The sequence below is a fragment of the Lagenorhynchus albirostris genome, chromosome 8, assembly GCF_949774975.1.
Source record: "Lagenorhynchus albirostris chromosome 8, mLagAlb1.1, whole genome shotgun sequence".
NCBI classification, from domain to species: domain Eukaryota; kingdom Metazoa; phylum Chordata; class Mammalia; order Artiodactyla; family Delphinidae; genus Lagenorhynchus; species Lagenorhynchus albirostris.
In genome coordinates, this window is record NC_083102.1 from 21,683,165 (window position 1) to 21,705,967 (window position 22,803).

At 39.2% G+C, this 22,803-nt stretch overlaps 1 protein-coding gene across 5 annotated transcripts in view; it reads left to right on the forward strand.

The window, feature by feature from the left end:
- COPG2 (COPI coat complex subunit gamma 2) overlaps positions 1-22,803 on the forward strand; it is a 129,488-nt gene that overhangs the window by 16,126 nt on the left and 90,559 nt on the right. For 4 of the 5 annotated variants that reach the window (XM_060156658.1, XM_060156662.1, XM_060156659.1 and 1 more), the window contains exons 6-9: positions 14,888-14,963; positions 16,646-16,738; positions 17,713-17,799; positions 18,888-19,045. In XM_060156658.1, coding sequence (XP_060012641.1) covers positions 14,888-14,963; positions 16,646-16,738; positions 17,713-17,799; positions 18,888-19,045 — 414 coding nt within the window. The remainder of the gene's footprint in view (positions 1-14,887; positions 14,964-16,645; positions 16,739-17,712; positions 17,800-18,887; positions 19,046-22,803) is intronic. The other variant, XM_060156663.1, reaches the window with a different exon arrangement.

A 22,803-nucleotide genomic window follows, 5' to 3' on the forward strand; every position in this document is an offset into this window, starting at 1 on the left:
GGCAGTCAGTACTTGTAAGGGATATTGATATTCTTGTATACAGGAGGTAGAATAATAAATTGATTCAGTCTTTTTAGAAAGCAGCGTGGCAGCATTTGTTGAATGTTTGAAAGGGTTTATCCCTTTGATCCAGTAATTCCACATCTATGGAATTATCCACAGAAAACAATCAGAGATAGCACAGAAATATTTATATACAATGATACTTATTGCAACACTGTTTACACTAGCAAAAAGGAAAAAACAACTTGAATGTCTGACATTGTTAAAAATGATCTAATTAATCATGTTTTAGTCATATTATGAAATATTTTAATTTTTTGAATATATTTTTGAGACATCTTTAATGATATGGAAAAGTCTTCAATAAAGTGCTAAATGAAAGTTGGATTCAAGTCTGTGTATTCCCTGTAGTCTCTTTTAAAAATATTCTAAGTATGTATATAAAAATATATGATTGGATATACACTGATATATTACCAGTAAGTTATCTCTGGGTGTTTGGAATTGTGGCTATTTATTTTCTTTTAACTTTTGATAATTTCCAAATGTCCTAGAATGAGTATGTATAATTCAGAGTCCTGAGATATATAACAAATGTTATTTAGAAAATAGTTACTAACAGTTATTAATATATAGTTGTAGTTAATAGTTACTAATTATAACTCATTCAAGTGAATCTGGTATTTGTACAAGAAAATAAGTTTTGGAGGAGGGTACTTACGTTTAACCAGCAGTTGTGTTGAATGTAGTTTCATAATATTAGTAAAGCTTTCAGCTGAAAATAACACAAAGCCAGAATTAAATAGTAACAAACAAAATAAGCACAGAGTAGCTGGTGTTGGTTCAGTAGTTCAATAGTGTCAGGGCTGGTGTCTCTTAAATTCTTTGGGACGTCCTCACATTATTGCAAAATAAGATGCCTGAATTACTGGCAGTGCACCATTCAAGGTGGGAGGGGTACCGAGAAGGGGGCCAGAGAGAGCCAGTGCTGTCTGCCCCTTTTATCAGGTATGCAAAAGCTTTTCCCAAGGCAATTTTTAGATTTTATTTGGCACAACTGTGTTATGACTAACCTTAGGAGGCCAGGAAAGTGAGTATATAGCTTTTATAGCCCAAGGGGCAGGCTTGGGAGAAGGGAGGGGATTAAAAATGGGTATCGGATTAGTCAGCTAACAGTGTGTGGCACAAATACAAAACAAAAAAATCTTCACTTAGATTGCTAGATTCACTAAATATTGGAAAAATTAAAAATAGATTAATCAACTGTTGATTGAGGGTGTTTCGTTCCTTTGTTTAGCTGTTAATACTTCCATCTGAGTCCTGTTAGGCCGCTTTGAATCATGGTTTGCTTCTCGTTCCTTTTAAGTAATTAGTAGATGTAGTAGGCAGAATAATGCCCCCTCCACCCCCAAGATATCCCTGTCCTAATTCCTAGAACCTGTGAATATGTTACATTACATGGCAAAGGGGAATTAAAGTTGCTAATCAGCAGATAAGGAGAGTATCCTGGATTATCCAGGTGGGCCCAATATAAGGATAAGGGTCCTTAAAAGTAGAAGAGGGAGGCAGAAGAAAAGCGTCAGTAAAGAGATGTGATGATGGAAGCCGGTTCAGAGGGATGCACTGTTGTTGCTGGATTTGGAGATGGTGGAAGGGAGCCATAAGCCAAGGAATATGGGTGATGTCTGGAAGCTGGAAAAGGCAAGGAAATGGATTTACTCCTACAGCCTCCAGAAAGGAATGCCATGCTGCTGACACCTTGATTTTAGCCCAGTGAGACCTGTGTTGGACCTCACCTTACAGAACTGTAAGGTAAATAAATGAATGTTGTCTTAAGCCTCTAAGTCTGTGGTAATTTGTTACAGCAGCAATAGAAAACTAACAGATTTTTGCAGTATTTAAGTGTATCAAATCAATACATCGTATACCGTACAGTTACACAATGTTATATGTCACTTATATCTCAAAACTAGAAAAAAAACCTAATAGAGACTTTGGTACCTGGAAGTGGGGTGCTGCTGTAACAAATACCTAAATATGTGGAAGTGGCTTTGTAATTGGGCAGTGAGCAGGTGCTGGAAGAGTTTTGGGGAACATGATAGAAAAAGCCTACACTGCCTTGAACAAACTGGTAGAAATATGGGCGTTAATGACTCTGCTAGACTTGGAAGTGAGGAGCAGGATAGAGAAAACATTTATCATACAGCATTGTGAACAGACTGTTGATAGAAATATGGACATTAAAGGTGTTGCTGGTGAGGGCTCAGAAGAAAATGAGGAAGGTATTAGAAACTGGAGGGAAGGGGATCCTTGTTACATTGTGGCAGAAAGCTTAGTGGCATTGTATCCTGCAGTTAGGTGGAAAGCAGGGCTTGTAAGCAATGAATTTGGATATTTAACTGAGATTTCCAAGCAGAATGTTGAGGTGTGGCTTGGTTTCTTTTTGCCACTTGTAGTAAAATTTGAGAGTAGGGTAATAAATTGAGGAGAGACCTGTTAAACATGAACCAGGAGATCTTGATAAATACCAAATCGTTATGTTGTACACCTGAAACTAATATAATGTTGTATGTCAATTACATCTCAAAAACAAAACAAAAATAAACCAGGAGTTGTTGATTTTGGAAATTGTCAGCCTACCAAAATGGCAAAGGATGCTAAAATCAAGAGATGTGTGTTGGGAAAGCCTTCTCTAGAGAAAAAATCAGAGTTACTCTACAGCCTTTTCCTGAAGCCTCAGAAAGATTTAAAGGTCAGTGTATTCACTCACACAAAACACTGAGAGATGAAGGGTGTGACTCATAGATTCCCTCAGCATCTAAGCAGAAGCCAAAAATAGAGATGGGATTATCTAGGCAAGATCTGTGGAGGAGCCTCTTGTCTAGTGGAGTCTCTGTACGTATATGGTAGTCCCACAAGGCTCGTGAGAATCTTATACCAGCAGAAACACTGCCAGCTTGGACTGAAAGGAACAGAGAGGTAAAGTGAAAGAAGGCTATCAGAGCCCCAAAATTCTACGGGCAGGAGACAGGCTGATAAGACTCCTCAGCTTTAAACACAAGCTGCCCTTTATAAAAAGGAAGGATGGCTCGGAGGGCGGAGGCCCATAATGTAGAGCTGAGAACCATAGTGAATTTTGCCACGACTTGAAACCTCTTCCAGTTTGCCTGGCTGGATTTCAGAATTGCTTGGGAACAGTAACTCTTTTTTATCCTTCCATTTTCTCTTTTTGAACAGGAACGTCTGTATGTGTTATCCTATGGCAGTCCCATCTTTGTTTTTCAGAGCAGGGAACTTGTTTTTTAGTTTCACATGTCCATGCATGGAGAGGAATTTTGCCTCAGGATAAATTATACCCAATCTCACCCATCCCTGATTTAGATGATTTTTGATGATAAGATTGGGACTTTTGAGTTGGGTGAGATTTTGGAGTTTTTTTTTTTTTTTTTTTCTTGATTGTACCGCATGGCACGTGGGATCTTAGCTCCCCAACCAGGGATTGAACCTGTGCCCCCTGCATTGGAAGATGGAGTCTTAACCACTGGACTGCCAGGGAAGTCCTGAGATTTTGGACTTTGAGTTGATGCTATAATGTGTTGATTTGGGGGGGATCTTGGGATAGGGTGAATATTATTTTGCGTATGAGATGGATGCAGCCCTGCTGACACGATGATTTTAGCCCAGTGAGACCTAAGTTGGAATTCTAGCCCATAGAACTAACTGTAAGATAATAAATACATTTTTGTTGTTTTAAGCCACTAATTGTGGTCATTTGTTATAGCAGGAATAGAAAACTAATATATTAGATGACCATTCTACATACATAGACAATTGTGTTAGCTTGGTAAGAAATCATGGATATTGAGAAAACCTAAAGGCAGACACTTCACAAAAGAGTATATACAGATAGCCAATAAGCACATGGAAGTGTTCTCAATATTATTAGTCATCAAGGAAATGAAGATTGAAACCTCAGTGAGATACCTTTTCATACTCACTAAAATGGTTAAAATAGAAAAGCCTGACAGTACCCAAATCAACAAGCCTGCTCCAATACCAAGTATGGAACTTGGTATATGGAACATTTGAAGCTTTCCTACATTGTAGGTGGGAATGTAGAATGAATGATACAACCACCACAGAAAAAGTTTGTCAGTTTCTTATAAAGTTAAATATATACCTACCCTGTGGCCAGTAATTCCACTGCTAAGTATTTACCCAAGAAAATGAAAATCTTTGGCCGCAAAAAAGACTGTATAAGAATTTCATAGCAGCTTTGTGGTAGCCCTAAACCAGAAACAACCCAAAAGTTCATCAACAGGAGAATGGTTAAACCAACTGTGTTATATTAATACAGTGGATCAATACTCAGCAATAAAAAGGAACAAATTGCTGTTTCAAGCAACAACACAGATACATTCCTAAAATAATATGCTGGAGCAAAAGAAAACACATGCTGGATGATTCTATTTATATAAATTCTAAGACCAGTCAAAACTCACTTGTGGTGACAGAAACCAGAAGTCTGGTAGGTTGGAGGAGACTGACTGGAAGTGGTCATGAGGGAACTTTCTGAGGTGATGGAAGTGTCCAGTATTTTATTTTGGGTAAAGGTTATATGAGTGATCACAATTGCCATCTAACTGAACACTTAAGCTGGCATTTTTATTGTATATAAATTACAACTCAGTTAACAAAAAGAAAAACATGAAGAGATTTAGTTAGTGGCTTAAGGATGGTCAAGTATATTGACAATCTGGTTATACTGTTCTACCCCTGTCTGATGAGACTCACCAGTGAAAAGCTGCATCTGAAGATTGCTTAGAATTCTGGAAATGAGTCCTGAGGAATGACCCATCACTCACATGGGGAGTAGCATGGGGGAATGGGTTTCAGTATGTGATTAGTTACATCCCTAGTCTCAGAAAATCAAAAGAACGTTCATAGGCCATGGTTTAGGAAGAAATAAAGGGGCTGTAGAAACGGCTGTCTGGCAGGCAGTTTTGATATCAATTGTGGGAATAATGTGAGGATTTGGGCAGGGGGAGGATAATACTTAGCTTCCTGAGGGAACTAAGAAGCTAAGACCATCCACAGACTTGGTAAGAAACATTCAAGCCTGAAACAACTTTTCTGTTTGAATGGTGCTACTGTCCCTGACGTTATGTCTGCTAGGACTTGGTGTAGAGCAAGAAAGGAAATGAGATACTATTCTAATCTGACTTAGCCACCACTGTAGTGAAACTTCTCTCTCAAAGATTTCCAGTAATCTCTTAATTGCAAAATCCCAAAGCTGATTTTTCAGTCTGTATTTTAATTGACCTCTCTCTTAGTTTTAATATGGTTAAACACTCCCCTAAGTTCTACCGTCTTTGGCTTTCAGAACCATAGTCCTGAATTTCCTCCCATCTCTGATTATTCCATTTTATTCTTCCACAGAAGTGGCTGTTTTATTCTGCCTGTCACCCTAAATATCGGCATTCCCTGGGGTTCACATCAATGCTTTTGCCATTTCCCAAACTCATCATGCTATTTGATACTCTGTATCACTGTACATGTTTCTCCCTGTGCCTGCATTTACCCTATTTCCTTTTCCACAAAGCTCAAACATCATTTTACGTATTGACTTTCCTGTTCTTGACAGGTTAGTCATTGTCTCTTCTGCTGTTCTTATAACACTTTGTTTTAACCTCTATTCTAGTGTTTAGTACATTGTGCTGTAATGATTTGTTTACATGTTTTTCTACCCTCTGTACTGTTAGTTCCTTGAGAGCAAAAATTATATCATATATGACTTTGTAACATTAATTCTTAGAAAAGTGCCTTGCATGTATTAGACACACATTAAAAGTTTGTTTCATGAATTAAGCACAGGATAATCCATTTTCTCACTTCAGTTAAGGGGGCTGAAATCATAAGGATTATTTGTCTTTCTCAAGACAGCACTCACACATATGAAGAAGTGGAGAAATATGGGTGTATTAGTTGGGTTTCTCCAGACAACAGAACTAATTGGATATATATAGATATATAGAAAGAGATTTATTATGAAGGATCGGCTCACGCAATTATGGAGGCTAAGCCTCATAATCTGCTCTGTGTAAACTGGAGACCCAGCAAAGCCAGTGGTATAGTTCCAGACCAGACCTGAAGGCCTGGGAACCAGGAGTCCTAATTTCCCAGGGCAGGAGAAGATGGATGTCCCAGCCCAAGCAGAGAGCAAATACTCCCTTCCTCTGCCTTTCTATTCTATTCAGGCTCCTAACTGATTGCGTGATGCCCATTCCTATTGGTGAGGGTGATCTTCTTTATTCAGCTTACTGATTCAAATGCCAGTCTTCTGGAAGCGCACTCATAGACACATCCAGAAATAGTGTTTGACCAGTTATCTGGGCATCCCTTAACTCGGTGAAGTTGACACAGAAAATTAACCATCACTGTGGGTTTAATGGGAGTTGAGAAACCTTTCTGTGTCCTGCCTCTTTCCTGCCTCTTTCCTGCCTCTTTCCTGCCCAGTCGACAAGCAGACTGCCCTGATTTATTTGGATTCATACTTAATTCTCTTTTAAAATGAAATTGTGGAAAAATTTTGAGAGAAAATCATGAAAACGATGCCAAGTCATAAAACTCCTTTCTCCAAAGCCTAATGAAATGAACACCAGTGAGTAAAAGAGAAAGTCAGGGGACTTTTGATTCTAGCCAAGATGGAGTAAGGGGCAGGCCGGGTCTCCCAATGATCACAACAAAACCTGTGGACAAAAGTACAGAAAGTGACTACCCGAGGCCTTTGAAAACTGAATAATAACAGTGAATTTGAGGAGAGAAAACAGTAATTAATGAATAACCAGTGTGGTAACAGTGAGTTTCATGTTTATTTTTCCTCTTTATACCCCACATTTGACCCGAGAGCAGGCTAATGGAAGAACTGTACAGTGGGAGGAGTCAACAAAGGCAGAAGCCCATCTCTCTAGCCTGAGCACAAGTTAAAGAAAAGACCCCTGCAAGCTGGAGAGCATGGAGGAGAATCCTTGTTTGTTTGTTATTGTTTTTTTGTTTACTTTCTGGTCCTGCCTTGAGGCCAGCCCTAGTTGTGGAACATTACTATGACGTGACAGCAGTATTTCAGACACCTGAAACCCTGAGATAAGACCTGTCTCTGAGAAAATGGGCCCCTGGCATGTGAAGAGTGGGGGGAAATCCACATTACAGTTGACCCTTGCAACAGGAGTTTTGAGCTGTGCAGGTCCACTTACACACGGATCCTGAGGAACCACGTATAGGGAGAGCTGAATATAAGTTATATTCAGATTTTCGGCTGCGTGGAGGGTTGGCACCCCTAACCCCTGCATTGTTCACGGATCAACTGTATTCTTTTTTTCCTTCCTTATCTCTTTTTCTTGAGGGCTCGCTTCCAAAGAATTGTGCAGTAGCATAGGGAGCTAAAACTCTGAGAGAATCTCATATTTCTGGTGAGAAGAACTGGGAAAAGGAGTCCTTGAGAGCCAGAGAGTGTGGGAGAAATGACATGCACAGAAGGCCACACAGAACTTGCGATCTGAAACTGCCTGAGTGCTTGGTAAAACGAAAGTCAGCATTCCTCAGAGGCTTTTAACAGGACTCAGAGTCTCATGACATAGTATTCAGAATCTCCAGATACAATCCAAAATGAGTCAACCAGGAAAGTCTGACCAATTCTCAAGGGAAAAGATAATCAATAGATGCCAACCCGGTTATTATCTAGATGTTGGGATTATTAAAGACTTGAAAGCAGCTAGTATGACCATGCTCCATAAAGGTGAACACTCTTGAAATGAATAGAAGAGTAGAAATTCTCAGCAGAGAACTATATATATAGAAAAGAACCAACTGAAAATTTTAGAAATTACAAAGTACAACATGCAAAATAAAAAATTCATTGGCTGGGCTCAATAGTAGGATAGAGATGTCAGAGGAAAGCGTCAGTGAACTTGAAAGTAATTCAGTAGAAATAATTCCAATTAAGAATAAAGAGGAAAAAGATGGAAAACAAAAATAAACAGCCCCACTGACCTATGGGACTGTATCAAAGGGTCTTACATTCATGTCATTGGAGTCCCTGAAGAAGAGGAGAGAGGGATTGGTGCAGAAAATTTTTGAAGAAATTATAGCTGAAAACTTCCAAATTTGGGGAAAGACATAACTTTACAGATTCAAGAAGCTCAGTGAAGCATATGCAAGATAAACTCAAAGGAATCCACACCCAGATCATAAGGAAACTGCTGAAAACCAAAGATAAAGTATAACCCTTGAAAGCAGTTTGAGAAAAATGACTCATTACATATAAGGAAACTTCAGTTTAAAATACTGTGGGAGGACTTCCCTGGTGGCACAGTGGATAAGACTCCACGCTCCCAATGCAGGGGGCCTGGGTTTGATCCCTGGTCGGGGAACTAGATCCCACACGCGTGCTGCAGCTTAGAGTTTGCATGCCACAACTAAGGAGCCTGTGTGCTGCAACTAAAGAGCTGGCTAGCTGCAACTAAGGAGCCCACTTGCTGCAACTAAGGAGCCCACGTACTGCAACTAAGGAGCCGGCGAGCCTCAACTGAAGGAGCCCTGGAGCCGCAACGAAGGAGCCCACATGCTGCAACTAAGGAGTCCACCTGCCACAACTAAGACCTGGTGCAACCAAATAAATAAATATTTTGAAAAAATACTGTGGATTTCTCATCAGAAAACACATTTCGGAAGATGGTGGAACACCGTCGTTTAAGTGCTGAAGCAAAAGGAAATGACAACCCAGTATTCTGTATCCACAAAAAATATCTTTCAGGAGTGAAAGTGAAGTTAAGACTCCTTAGATGAAGGTAAATCAAGAGTATTTGTCACCAGCAGACCTACTCTGAAGGAAATATTAAATGAAGTGTTTTAGGCTGAAGGGAAATGATACTACATCTTTGTAGTACTGAAAGAAAACAAAAAGCACAATTGTTAGCCCAGAATTCTGTGTCCAGCAAAAATAGCTTTCAGAAACAGTTGGCATAAAAGCAATTTCAGACATGAAAAAGCTTAAAGATTTAATCTGTAGCCTTTTTTTTTTTCTTCTAAGGTCTATGGACCTAAATATAAAACCTAAAGCTACAAAACCTCTAAAAGAAAACATATGGAAAAATCCTTGTGACCTTGAATTAAGCAAAGATTTTTGAGATACAACGTCAAAAGCTTGATCCATAAAGAAAACAAAAAGACAAACCACAGGGTGGAAGAAAATACTTATAAATTATATATAATAAAGGACTAGTATCTAGGGCATATAAAGAGCTCTCAAAATTCAATAATGAGAAAACAATACAATTAAAAAACGTGTAAAATCTGTGAATAGACACCACTAAAGAAGACATATACATGGCAAATAAAGCAAATGAAAAGATGTTCAGCCTTCTTAGTCATTAGGGAAATTCAGTTTAAAACCACAATGAGATACCACTATACATCTTTCAATTGACTAAAAATTAAATAGACTGACTTTAGCAAATATTACTAAGGATGAGGAGGAATTGGATCTCTGGTAGGAATGTAAAGTGGTGAAATCATGTTAGAAAACATTTTTGCAGTTTCTTAAAAAGTTAAACATGAACCTACCATAAGATCCAGTTCGTTCACTTCTAGATATTAACCCAGGTGAAATGAAGCAAAAGTTAAATGGAGGCTTTTGGGGTATAGAGATTTGGAAAGAGCATTATGTCCAATGTTTCCATGAAAAGGGGGCTGAACAAATAGCAAGTTCAGCAATTTATCTGAATCCTTTAGAGTGCTGACACTGATATCTCAGAGTAACCAACTGGCTCAAAACCTAAAGAGAGACCAGAGCTTACAGCTTACCAGAGCTTGGACTGGGTTTGGTTTCTTGTTGCTCTTGTAACACGCAGTGCTCCCCAAGCTTGGCTTCAAATTCCTCTAGTGATACCCTATGTTTAGGTTGAGGACTGGTGTGACAGAGTTTTTTTTTTTTTCAATGATTGCCCTCAGCTTTTGGTATTTTCTTCCCCCAGCCCCTCAGAGAGGGTTGTTCTCTTGCAGGTTACTTACTTATCCCTCAGTGCAGTGGGCTGGTAGGGATGGGAGGCTGTTCTTTGTTGTTCTAATTAAAGCTGTCTTAGGCAGGCACCCTGTTCCTGGATCTTAGGGTTGTGGCCTTCACTTTTGCGCCCCCCCCCCCAAAAAAAAAAAAAAGAATAGCCAGGAAATAACTGAAAAAGGGAAAACCGTGAGGAAGGACTAGCACTACCAGTCAGTGAAATACTAAGGCCTGTACAGTTACAACAGTGTGGTACTGACACGTGAATAGACAAAGAGACCAGTGGAGTAAAATTGTGTGATGACTGTGTAAAGTGTCAACTCGGCCGTGCTGATGTACATTTTTCAGAATTCTCTGATACAAATGGAAAGTACAGAATTAGACCCAAGGACACATGCAAACTTAGCATATGACAAAGGTGGCATCTCTAATCACTGGGGTAAGCATGTACTTTTTTTTTTTTTTTTTTTGCAGTATGCGGGCCTCTCACCACTGCGGCCCCTCCTGCCGTGGAGCACAGGCTCCGGACACACAGGCCCAGCGGCCACGGCCCACGGGCCCAGCTGCTCCGCGGCATGTGGGACCCTCCCGGACCAGGGCACGAACCCGCGTCCCCCGCATCAGCAGGCGGACTCCCAACCACTGTGCCACCAGGGAAGCCCCAGCATGTACTTTTTAATACATGTTTCTGGGACAACTGAGTAGCCACTTAGAAAAAGATAAAATTAGATCTGTATTTCACATCATATACATGAGTAAACTCTAAAAAGATAAGGAGTATAAATTTTAAAAAATGAAACCATACAAGTACTAGAAGAAAACATGAGTATATTCTTCTTTAACCTTGGTGTAGGGAAAAGTTTCGTAATTATGACTAAAATCCAAAGGTAATAGAAAGGATTGATAAATTTGACTACATAATTTTTTTAAATTGCATGACCCAAACACCATAAAATATAGATAGAATAAACCAGGGGTTTGCAGTAGGGCCAAGTTGTGGTATAAACAGTTATTCTTAATTTATTGTCATGGTATCCTACGTGACATTGCCATTCATTTTATGGCAAAAGCGGAGTGATAGTGGGCTCGTGACTGGGAGGGAGATGAGTAGTTTTGTTATATTGTGCTTCACCTAGGAGCAGACAGCCTGATGCTATGATAAGATGGCCTATTGAGTGCTCAGCTGAGGTAGTAGGTTGGAGGAAGGACTCTGTGAGGTTGGGGAATTCTCCTCCAAGATGCCATATATCCATTGAATCGATTGCCAGTGTATGGTACTGTCACCAAGAAATAAAATAGGCAGGTCCAGAAATCAAGAGGTGGAAGTAGGACTGGCTCCTCTAACCCTCACTCCCAGTGACTCACTTGTAGAATTTATGCTTCCCATTCTCACCCCGAATGTGGATTAGAGGTCCCGGTTCCCAGGGGACAATGTTTTCAAGGGGTGAAAAGGGGGAAGCATTTAACCCATTGACTCCTGGTTCCCGTGGGTTGTGGATTGTCTCCAGCGCAGAAACATCCCACACTTCTGGATTCTACATGTCTGAGTAACAGGTTGGCAACCTAAGGCATCCCACACTGCAGAGTCAGAGCAACCGTGGGGCAAGAAGTGAGCCAGTTTGCACACTTGAAATGATGACTCCTATTGGGTCACTTTGTGTTCTTCATGCTAGTAGACCAGCAGGTAATGAAAGGAGCTGCTTTACTTGTAGAGGTAACTGACCTTGATCCCTATCAGGATCTAGGGTTGTTTCTATATAAAGGTGACAGGACTGTATCTAGAATTCAAGGTATTCACTTGAGTATATTTTTGTGCGTTCACGCATGGGAAAATGTTGACTCGGGACTAGGGAACAACCAATGGTCCAACCAGGGTAAATACAACAAAGGCTCAGATCCCTTGGGATCAAGGTTTGAGTCACCTACCAGACATATAACCAAGATGAGATGAAGTGCTGGCCAAGAGTGAGGGAAATAAAGAATGGGTGGTTATAGGAAGGAGATGATGAATATCAATTATGGCTTTGAAACGTGTTGTAGCTGTATGGGGTGTACCATGTTCTACTCATCTTCCAGTCTCTTGTAGAAATAGTGGATGGTTACCATCTTGAAGACTCAGTGATAGATTAGATTCAATGGAAGACATATTCAAATGTGAGGGGTGCAAATGATGGGCTGTATTGGGTGCCACTTTTGAGCAACCTCCCGTTTCCTCAGCCTCATCTTTGGTTCCAGCTGTGGCTGTGGTCAACATTGCCATGTAGGCTCCAGCTCACTAGCATTGATAGTGCCTCACTTCAAGCATGTCCTGTGCGTTTTGCTTCCTGCCCTGCAATTTCTTGCACACTCACTGAACTCACATGTGTGAGTTAACATGTGAATGTTAAGAGATTGGGGAGTTAACACTCCGGGGTGAAATCTCTACCAGGGGCTAAGAGCTAGTGGATAAATTCTTTCCTTTTCATCCCTTGAATGTGTGGTTTCTGAGATGTATTTCATTAAGGTCCTCAGAAGACTGGTCATTAAATAACCAGTTGTTTGTGGCAGTGACACACTAGAGAAAACTTCTTTGGGTTGACTTTCCCTCCTCCTTTGTTTACTTCCTCATCTTTTACTTCTCCCTCAGAACACACTCCCAAATAAACTATCTGTATGTAAGCCTTTGCTGTCAGGGCAGCCCAAGCTAAACAGAAGTACAGAGCAGGGGTTGGCAAACTATGGCCCATGGCCAAAACTGTTGCCTCATTTTGTAAATAAAGTTTTATTGGAACGTAGCCATGCCTTTTTGTTTATGCATTACTATGGCTACTTCCGTGCCATCAGCAAGCCAAGGAGAGAGGACTCAGGAACCAAACCTGCCAAGCCTCAGTTTTTCAATCTAATTGGAAAAATGCAAATATTTGTGAAAAAGACTGGTTGATAAATTATTTATCCCCAAACAATGGAAATCTGTGCTACCATTAAAAATATATTTTAGATATACTATTTAGACATTTTAATATATATAAGTATCTAAAATTTTAAAACATCTGCCTATAAGGAAAGATTTTCAAGTTATATTACTAAGTAAGATTGAAGGTACCAGAAGAGTGCCGATCCATTGGCATGCATTTTAAAAAGTCTCTGTGGTTGCATATATTTTAAGAACTTTCTTAAGAAAACTTTAAGCAACTGTTCACAATGACTGTCTCCAGTTGAGTGGCACTACAGGCTAGGGTGGGTGAGGAGAGACTTAGACTTTATATTTTATACCTTTCTGAATACTTTGAAAATGGATTGTTATATGAGTGAAATACTCTACCTAATAATTGAAAAATGAACAAAATTGAAGGACTGTCAGTTATTCACAACTTTCTCCTCTTGGTGCCCTAATGGAGTGAGTTGGAGTTGGAGGCTGTTTTGGATTATGTGAGGGAAGTTGAGTGAGGGAGGAGGTGGATAGTCAGTTTGAGGGTAGTATAAATGCACAGAGGACAAGAGAAGGAAGGGTAAAAGAGTGAATAATCTAAAGGTTAAAAACCTTTTAAAATTATGGCCATGAAGTTTTGTAGCTCAGTCCACACTCCTCTGCCTGTTTTTGCAGCTCCACAGAAAGGTCTGAAACCATTGACAATTATTTTAGAAAGCCATTCCTGTGAGAGCGAGACCTCATGAAGTAATCGTTTTAGTCAGTTTCTTTTAAAGAGTTATTTTTAAGTCTGATGAGTTTTTGGGATTTTGGGGGATTTCAGCCTGAGGCTCTCTATATAATCGTCTGCTTTTTATGCCAGTAATCAGTATCTAAAATTATTTTTATATTTAGTTTATGTGATTAATATCTCTTTCCCACTGGAATGTAAGCTCCATGAAGGCAAAGACTTTGTTTTGCTCACTGCCGTATTCTTTTTTTTTTTTACATCTTTATTGGAGTATAATTGCTTTACAATGTTGTGTTAGTTTCTGCTGTGTAACAAAGTGAATCAGCTATATGTATACATATATCCCCATATCTGCCTCCCTCCCACCCTCCCTATCCCACCCCTCTAGGTGGTCACAAAGCACCTAGCTGATTTCCCTGTGCTATGAGGCTCCTTCCCACTAGCTCTCTCTTTTACGTTTGGTAGTGTATATATGTCCGTGCTACTCTCTCACTTGGTCGCAGCTTACCCTTCCCCCACCCCATGTCCTCAAGTCCATTCTCTATGTCTGCATCTTTATTCCTGTCCTGCCACTAAGTTCATCAGTACCAATTTTTTAATTTTTTTTTTAGATTCCATATATATGTGATACCATACCGTATTTGTTTTCCTGACTTGCTTCATTCTGTATGACAGACTCTAGGTCCATCCACCTCACTACAAGTAACTCAATTTTGTTTCTTTTCATGGCTGAGTAATATTCCATTGTATATATGTGCCACACCTTCTTTGTCTATTCATCTGTCTGTGGACCCTTAGGTTGCTTCCATGTCCTGGCTATTGTAAATAGTGCTGCAGTGAACATTGTGGTACATGTCTCTTTTTGAATTGTTGTTTTCTCAGGGCATATGCCCAGTAGTGGGATTGCTGGGTCATATGGTAGTTCTATTTTTAGTTTTTTAAGGAACCTTCATACTGTTCTCCATAGTGGCTGTATCAGTTTACATTCCCACCAACTGCTGTATTCTTAAGATTTAAAATAGTCTTCTACCCAGTAGTTTTTATATTTATCCAAGGAAGACACTCAATAAATACTTGTTTAATCAGTAGTTGTATTAAGATAATTATGGGGACAAGTGGAATTAGCGAGGGGTGGACTCAACAAAAGAGAAAACTTTAATCTTATGGTAACCAATTTGATTTTTCTCAGTCTGACTAAGGACATGACTGGAAAGGAAGATGTGTACCGAGGCCCAGCCATCAGGGCTCTCTGCAGAATCACTGATGTAAGTTCTTTGTTTTACTGAGGTGTCAAAGGGGACCTATGTTTATCTGCAGGTGGCCATGTAAATTTAGTAGGATTCCCTGTCTGACTTTGTGAATCATCAGCAGAAGAGAAACATGACCACCAGAAAGGCTTTTGTGGCTCTAGGTTTTTTTTTCTTTTAGATTGTTTTTTATTTTGTTTATTTAGATTATTCTATTTCTCTCTATATTTACCCTCATGGACTTTTGTCATAGTCAGGGCACATTGCTTGCAGGAGACAAAAACCCATTCGAATTTAGCTTTAAAAAAAAAAAATCTTTCTTACAAAATACAAATCTCTCAGAATTTGAGGTAAAGCTTACAACCAGAACAAGAAATAGGGCAGCTCTAAGGAACTCAGCAGCAAGATTCTCAGATATTTACTATTATCATCCATCATTTACCAGGCTCAAGCCCTCTCATTTAAGTATTTAAGAGAAAAGATCTGATTAGCCATCAGCCAGCCAGTGGCTTGTTATCTACCTGGGTCCAAATCAGGTGTTTAACCTTGACTTAGTCTGTTGTATTGGGAGGGATGAGGTTATAGAGTATGTTAGGCTGTCCCTTTCTTGGAACTCTGAGAAGGAAAGGTTAAAATGAAGGACAGGCTGGGCATTGCCAAGCAAACTGAATAATATTTCAGCTATATTCATGATCGGGTGTATTTTATGTATATGCTTGCAATCTTCTCAAATTTCAAAGGTTGAGCAGGGTTAAGTGGTAAATCTGGATCCTAGGAGGAGTAATAGAAATGGTTTAGTATTTTTCAATGCTCAGTTACTTTATTGTGGTTGCTTTTGCTTTTAGCATTAAATTGATACCATAAGACTTGACCATTCCAGGGCTAGCTAAGACTCTTCATCTAAGTATCGATCTTGGTGTATTTATGCATCCTTACTTACCTGCCACCACCTTCCCAGTGCTAAGCTTTCTTCCAGATAAATTAAAAAGAACTTTATTTTCAGAGGATTTCCTATTGAGGACTCAGTATAGTAGCATATTGCACATTTAATTTCTTATGAATCTAAAATAATCAGAGATTACAGTTGATTTATAGGACTCTCTGGGATCCATATAAAATACGTGCCCTACACGTAGAGGTATCGTCAGGACTTTAAAAGCATCCCCATTTAGGAATTTCTTTTATAATATCCCTGATAGGTTCAGCCTCTACTTGTGTATTTCTTCCGAACTGGGATTCTTCACTTTGAGATAGTTTATTTCATTGTGGAACAGTTATTCCTCTTCCTTACAAATGTTCCTTCTTTTTTTCTTTTTTTTTGCGGTACACGGGCCTCTCACTGTTGTGGCTTCTCCCATTGCGGAGCACAGGCTCAGTGGCCATGGGTCATGGGCCCAGCCACTCCATGGCATGTGGGATCTTCCCGGACCGGGGCACGAACCCGTGTCCCCTGCATCGGCAGATGGACTCTCAACCACTGCGCCACCAGGGAAGCCCCCAAATGTTCCTTCTTGAAGCTGCCACTTGGTTGTCTGGGTTTTGCCCTCTGGGATCTGATTATTATATGATAAGCCTTTTAATGCATTCTAAATATTTGCACAGAGACAAATATGTGACTTGTTTTTGTAAATTATTTTGAAGTGGTAGTTTTGGATGAAAATGTTCTGCCTCAACCGCTTTTTCTTTATGAATGTTCTCAGGGAACAATGTTGCAGGCCATTGAAAGATACATGAAACAGGCCATTGTGGATAAAGTCTCCAGTGTATCCAGTTCAGCATTGGTATCTTCCTTAGTAAGTGAACAAGTAGCTGGTTCTCATGCATGGTACAGTTTCTAGTTGCAAAAACAAAGTATCAGTATGATTCTCTCGCAAATGAAATATTTAAAAATATGTATACATTTCTGTTACTTTATACAATAATGCTTAACTGAAAGAGGAACATTGAGCAATTAAAATGGGCAGTTATAAAAACATGAAATTTTCATATGTTTGAAAGGTTTTGGTAATCAGAAAGCTATGTTGTATATATAATACAGATAGTGGGTTAGGGTGGGATGGGGATCAGGGAAGAAACTGAGCTAATCTCTTTCTTTAAATCTTCCTTTATGACCTGCCCTTCTACCTCTTGTCTCTTTGTCCTCTGCTTTTGTTGGTGCCCTGTGTCTGCAGTGTCCTTCAGTCCAAAGTCTGTCCCATTACTAAATTTCCTCCCAGGAAGTGCTGTTTGTTTTAGTAATATCTTTTCTTTCTCTTTTTTATCAAAACAAAATTTATTCATGACAGCCTATCACATTGTATTTGATTAAAATTGGTTACTAATGTGTGAATGGATTAGATCATCTGAATCACGAGAGTTGCTGGTTCTGGAATATAATTGGTCAAGTTTTACAGCAGGTACTCTACTTTTTTATGGTACTCTGTTTTTTCTTCCAGGTGAGTTTCCTGGAAGTGAAACCTATAATGTTAACATTATTTAAGTACCATCCTATTAATTATCCATTCCCTCCCCGTCCTTCCCCTCTCATTACTTCCCTTTATACACCTTTCCCAGCCCACAAACATATGCTCGCCTTTGCAAAGGGGTCTTGGAGAAAGTGTTTCAGGTTTATTAGTTGTCTCAGAGACTTGAAATAGACTTATAAAAGCTATAACATTGTTTCTCTTTTTCTGGAAATGTCTGTTAGTAATTTTCCAAGAAAACTAACTCATGTTTCTAAACTTTTAGTGACTATGCATGATCTGTTCTCAATTTTTTCTGTATTTAGCACATGATGAAGATAAGCTATGATGTGGTTAAGCGCTGGGTCAATGAAGCCCAAGAAGCTGCTTCAAGTGATAATATTATGGTCCAGGTACTGTCATTGAATCACCTTAGCTTATGTCTCCAGATAATCTTTCTTTAGCCCTACATTTTAGGGGCAGTTTATTGATTCCCCAGATGAGTATTAGCTAAAGGCTAATATTAAGCAGCATAATATTAAGTATATATTAGTGCATATTCCCAAGTGAGTATCCCACTAATTATGATTACCACTGTAGGCCCTGCTATAGTGTTTAGTAGAAACTGTAGGAATGTTTGAGAAGATGCTTATATTCAGTGGTAGTTTGAGATGCTCATTCCAGAGGTCATAATTCATTTCAGTCCTTTGTTTGAAAAATAATTTGTGAAGATGGATGTTCAATTCCAAGCTTTTCAGGCCTTGATTATACTAGACATTAGAAAAACAGTAAAGAGTAATTATCACTTTGTGAAGCTTTAAAACTGTTTTGTTGGAAAGATCTCCTTTTGATATTCATTATGCTATTCTTAATTAAAAGGAACAAGATTAAATTCTTAACTGGCAATTTTATGTAAAGTACTCCATTTATATTTGAGAGGGTACTTATTTATCCTCTTTTAATGTTTACTTCTCATGTTAGCATATTCACTTATGAGGAAGTAGAGTAGTAATTTTTCCCTTGGGAAACATTCTCACCTTCCTAACTCTGATCATTGTGTTTTTACACAAAGTGTCATGATAATTACATGCCATAAGCCTACTTCAGGAGATTAATCCTTTAACCACTAACATAACCACAGATGATTTAAATCCACTAAGCAAGACCTGTAACACTGGTTAAAGCCTTGGACCTGAGAACCTTTGTACTAACGATGGATGGGGCAACGCTGAACCTGCTAGAGCCATCTTCAGATTGTATGTCACCCCCTTAATACTTACCTAATCTGTATTAACAACTTCTGAGGGTAAATTAGAAACTCTTATCCTTTCAATCATGCCTGTGTTTGATTCAGTATGAAAAAGATATTCTATTTGTATACATTAAACTTGGGTATCTTTTTATTAAAAATGTATTTCCGTATGATTCTGTATTTATGTAAGTTTTATCCTCTTCCTACTCAGCCTTCTCTCTATATCATATTCTTTTTCTTGTTCTTTAGTACCATGCATTGGGAGTTTTGTATCACCTTAAAAAGAGTGATCGCCTTGCTGTTTCTAAGATGTTGAATAAATTTACTAAATCTGGTCTCAAATCACAGTTTGCCTACTGCATGTTGATCCGAATTGCCAGTCGCTTACTAAAAGAAAATGAAGAGGGGTAAGTGTTTTCAGCTAATCCTAAGTAATTTTCCATTTGCTGGTTAACATACCTCAGAGTTTATTTCCTTTATGAATATTTTTTGGGCAATGTCGACTTTACAGATGGATTTGGTGTTTTCCAAATTAAGAAAAAAAATATGGGATTCCAAGAATCACAACTTTTTCTTGTGGCCTCTCCTGTTGCGGAGCACAGGCTCCGGATGCACAGGCTCAGCGGCCATGGCTCACGGGCCCAGCCGCTCCGCAGCATGTGGGATCTTCCTGGACTGGGGCACGAACCCGTGTCCCCTGCATCGGCAGGTGGACTCTCAACCACTGCGCCACCCGGGAAGCCCAAGAATCACGAATTTTATTTTTACTTTAATGTATGCTGCAGCATATATACTTAACAGATTATGATTGCTAATAATACAATAAATAACAAACTGATATTGAACAAAAAATATTTATCATAGGTTATATAGTAACTAAATGTGAAAGCTGGAAGTGACATTAAGAATCATCTTGTTTATCCTTTTTATTTTTATAAAAGAGAATGTTGAAGTACTGCATTTAATAATTTATTTAAAGCACGTGAGGGAAGCTAGTAGAAATACACATTCATAAGGTTCTTATACTGTTCATGAAGTAGTGTTATAGTATCTGATGGTAGACTGTGATAATACAAGGATGACTACTGTAACCTCTTGAGTAATCACTAAAAAAACTAGGAGATATAAATGTCAACAGAGAAGAAAAAATGGAATATTAAAAAAATATTCAGGGCTTCCCTGGTGGTGCAGTGGTTAAGAATCCACCTGCCAATGCAGGGGACATGGGTTCGAGCCCTGGTCTGGGAAGATCCCACATGCTGCGGAGCAACTAAGCCCATGCACCACAACTACTGAGCCTGCGCTCTAGATAGAGCCCGTGAGCCACAACTACTGAGCCCATATGCTGCAGCTACCGAAGCCCATGTGCTTAGAGCCTGTGCTCTGCAACAAGAGAAGCCACTGCAATGAGAAGCCCACGCACCGCAATGAAGAGTAGCCCCTGCTCGCTGCAACTAGAGAAAGCTCGCGTGCGGCAACAAAGACCCAGCACAGCCAAAAAAAAAAAAAAAATTCAGCTGAGCTTCCTGCTTTCAGTAATGGTAGAGTAGCTTGGTTATATTAGCCCTCCTGCAAATAATGATTATATCATTAGTCCAAAACTGTGTGTCCATGAAACAAAAGAACCCACACTATTTGAAAGTACTGGTGAGTGGTGAAAAGCAGGCAAAAACTGGAGGGAAATTACTGTGTGGAAGACAGAAACTATACTGGGTGAGATTTGTGTATATCTGGCTGGTCTCTGAGGGCACTCCACAATTTTGGGGTGTGGGATCATAGAAAGCCATAGTATTTATGGGCAGTGGGGAGAGAACACAGTTTGAAATTAGAAGAATGATGAAAATTTAGGGTGGAAATCCTGGGAAAGAGGGAGCCACAGATACAGTGAGCCTCAGAATCAATTTCAAACTCTGCAAAAATCTTTGGCTGACTACTCAAGTGTGCTTATACAGGGGAAGACTCCAGTAAACCTGTCAAAAAGCAGTAGCTGTCAGCTGAAAGAACTGAATGGAGAGTTCACTTGCAACTCACCATGGAGAAGATAACGTTTGGAATTTGATCCCAGCTCAGTTAACTGCCTGCTGCAGGAACATCTTAGATGCTAGAGTCTTTGCATTATATCGTTCACAACGTCTGTATACAGTAATAAATAAAAAAATAAAAATAAAATTGCTAGAAGTGCAACGAATTTGGGAAATGTAACCAGTAGTCACATTTTACTATAAGCAGCAAGAAGAAACCAGGTCATACCTTCACCACTTTCCTTGGAAATTCCCTCAAGTAAATATCCAAAAATTACAAATTCTGCTTTCCACATAACTGTAGGACACAGTTTCACTGAGCTCTGTGCCAGTACATAACAAGGATCCACCTTACTCCATTTTACAATAACAAGTTTCTGACTTCCTTCTGATCCTCCAAGACCAGCTTTCTACAAGCAGTCTGTGAGCCCTCACTGCCTCTCCTTCAAGACCAAATTTATAATAACAGTCCGTCAAGGCATTTTAGATTTTCTTCATTATGCTCACTAGAATTCTTCCAGCCTCTGCCTATTGTCTGCTTCCAAAAGCAGTTCCACAATTTTAGGTATTATAGTAGCATCTCACTTCCAGGTACCAAAATCTGTATTAGTGTTTTATTGCTGCCATAACAAATTACCACAAATGTAATCACAACATCTATGATCTCACAGTTCTTTAGGTTAGACATTGGTCTCATGGGGTAAAGTTAAGATGTTGGCAGTGTGCTTTTGCTTACTGGAGGCTTTGGGAAAAAATCCACTTGCAATCTCGTTAAGGTTGTTGGCCAAATTCATTTCTTTGTGGTTATAGATTGTAAGTCCCTATTTCCTTGCTGGCTGTCAGCCAGGGGTTGGTCTGTGCCATTTAAGGTAACATATTCACAGGTTCCACGGAGGAAATCATGGACATCTTTGGGAAGCCATTTTGCCTGCTACAAGTACAATAACCGAAATGGATTATTTGCTGGATGAGCCTAACACCAAACTAGAGATGGCTGAGGAGAGTGAAAGTGTTAGTGCATTTGAAGATAGTGCTATAGAAAGTAACTAATTTGAAGAACAGAGAGAACAGATTAAGGAAAAATAAACAGAGCTTCAGAGAACTGTGGCATAATATCAGGTGGCCTACCACTTGATATATGATTGGAATCCAGAGGGAGATGTGAGAGAATGGAGCAAAAAAGGTATATGAAGAAATAATGAACAAGTATTTCCCAGTATGCATTTATTCTAGAACTGTAAGGTTGACCTAACAGTCAAAAATCAACATAATATTTCTCATCTAAAGAATAAAGGAGGGCTTCCCTGGTGGCACAGCGGTTGAGAGTCCGCCTGCCGATGCAGGGGACACGGGTTCGTGCCCCGGTCCGGGAAGATCCCGCATGCCGTGGAGCGGCTGGGCCCGTGAGCTATGGCTGCTGAGCCTGCACGTCCGGAGCCTGTGCTCTGCAACGGGAGAGGCCACAACAGTGAGAGGCCCGTGTACCGCAAAAAAAAAAAAAAAAGAATAAAGGAGATAAATCTTAACATCTTGATGCTAAAAAGCAATTGATAAAATTCAGTGGCAATTTGTAATTAAAAATATCTTTTCAAAGCAAATAATAGAAGGGAACATAATTATTCTGATAAGAGTACCAAAAAATCTACAATAAACTTTATACTTATTGGTGAACAGTTAAAGGCTTTCCCTTTAAGATTGTGAATGAGACAAAGATGCTTGCTAATCCTGTTTTTTAAGTAACATTTTACTGGAAGGCCCTACTTGGTGCAAGAAGTTAAGAAAAACATAAAAAGTCTAAAGATTTGAAAGATGACATGAAAGTGTCTTTGCAGACAACATGACTATGTATATAGAAAGTGCAAAATAATCTGTATATTACCTATTAGAATTGATACATGAATTTACCAAAGTTATTGGATAGGCTAATATCCAGAATCAATTTTATTTCTACATACCAGCAGCTGATCAATAAGATACAATTTTGAAAAGATGGTACCATTTTAATTAAAATCAAATCATTAGGAATAAATCTACCGAAAATCGTATACATCTCTACACAGAAAATTATCAAATGTTATTTAAAGTAAGACTTGAATAAATGGAGGGATATATCATGTTTTTAGATTAGAATATTCAATACTGTA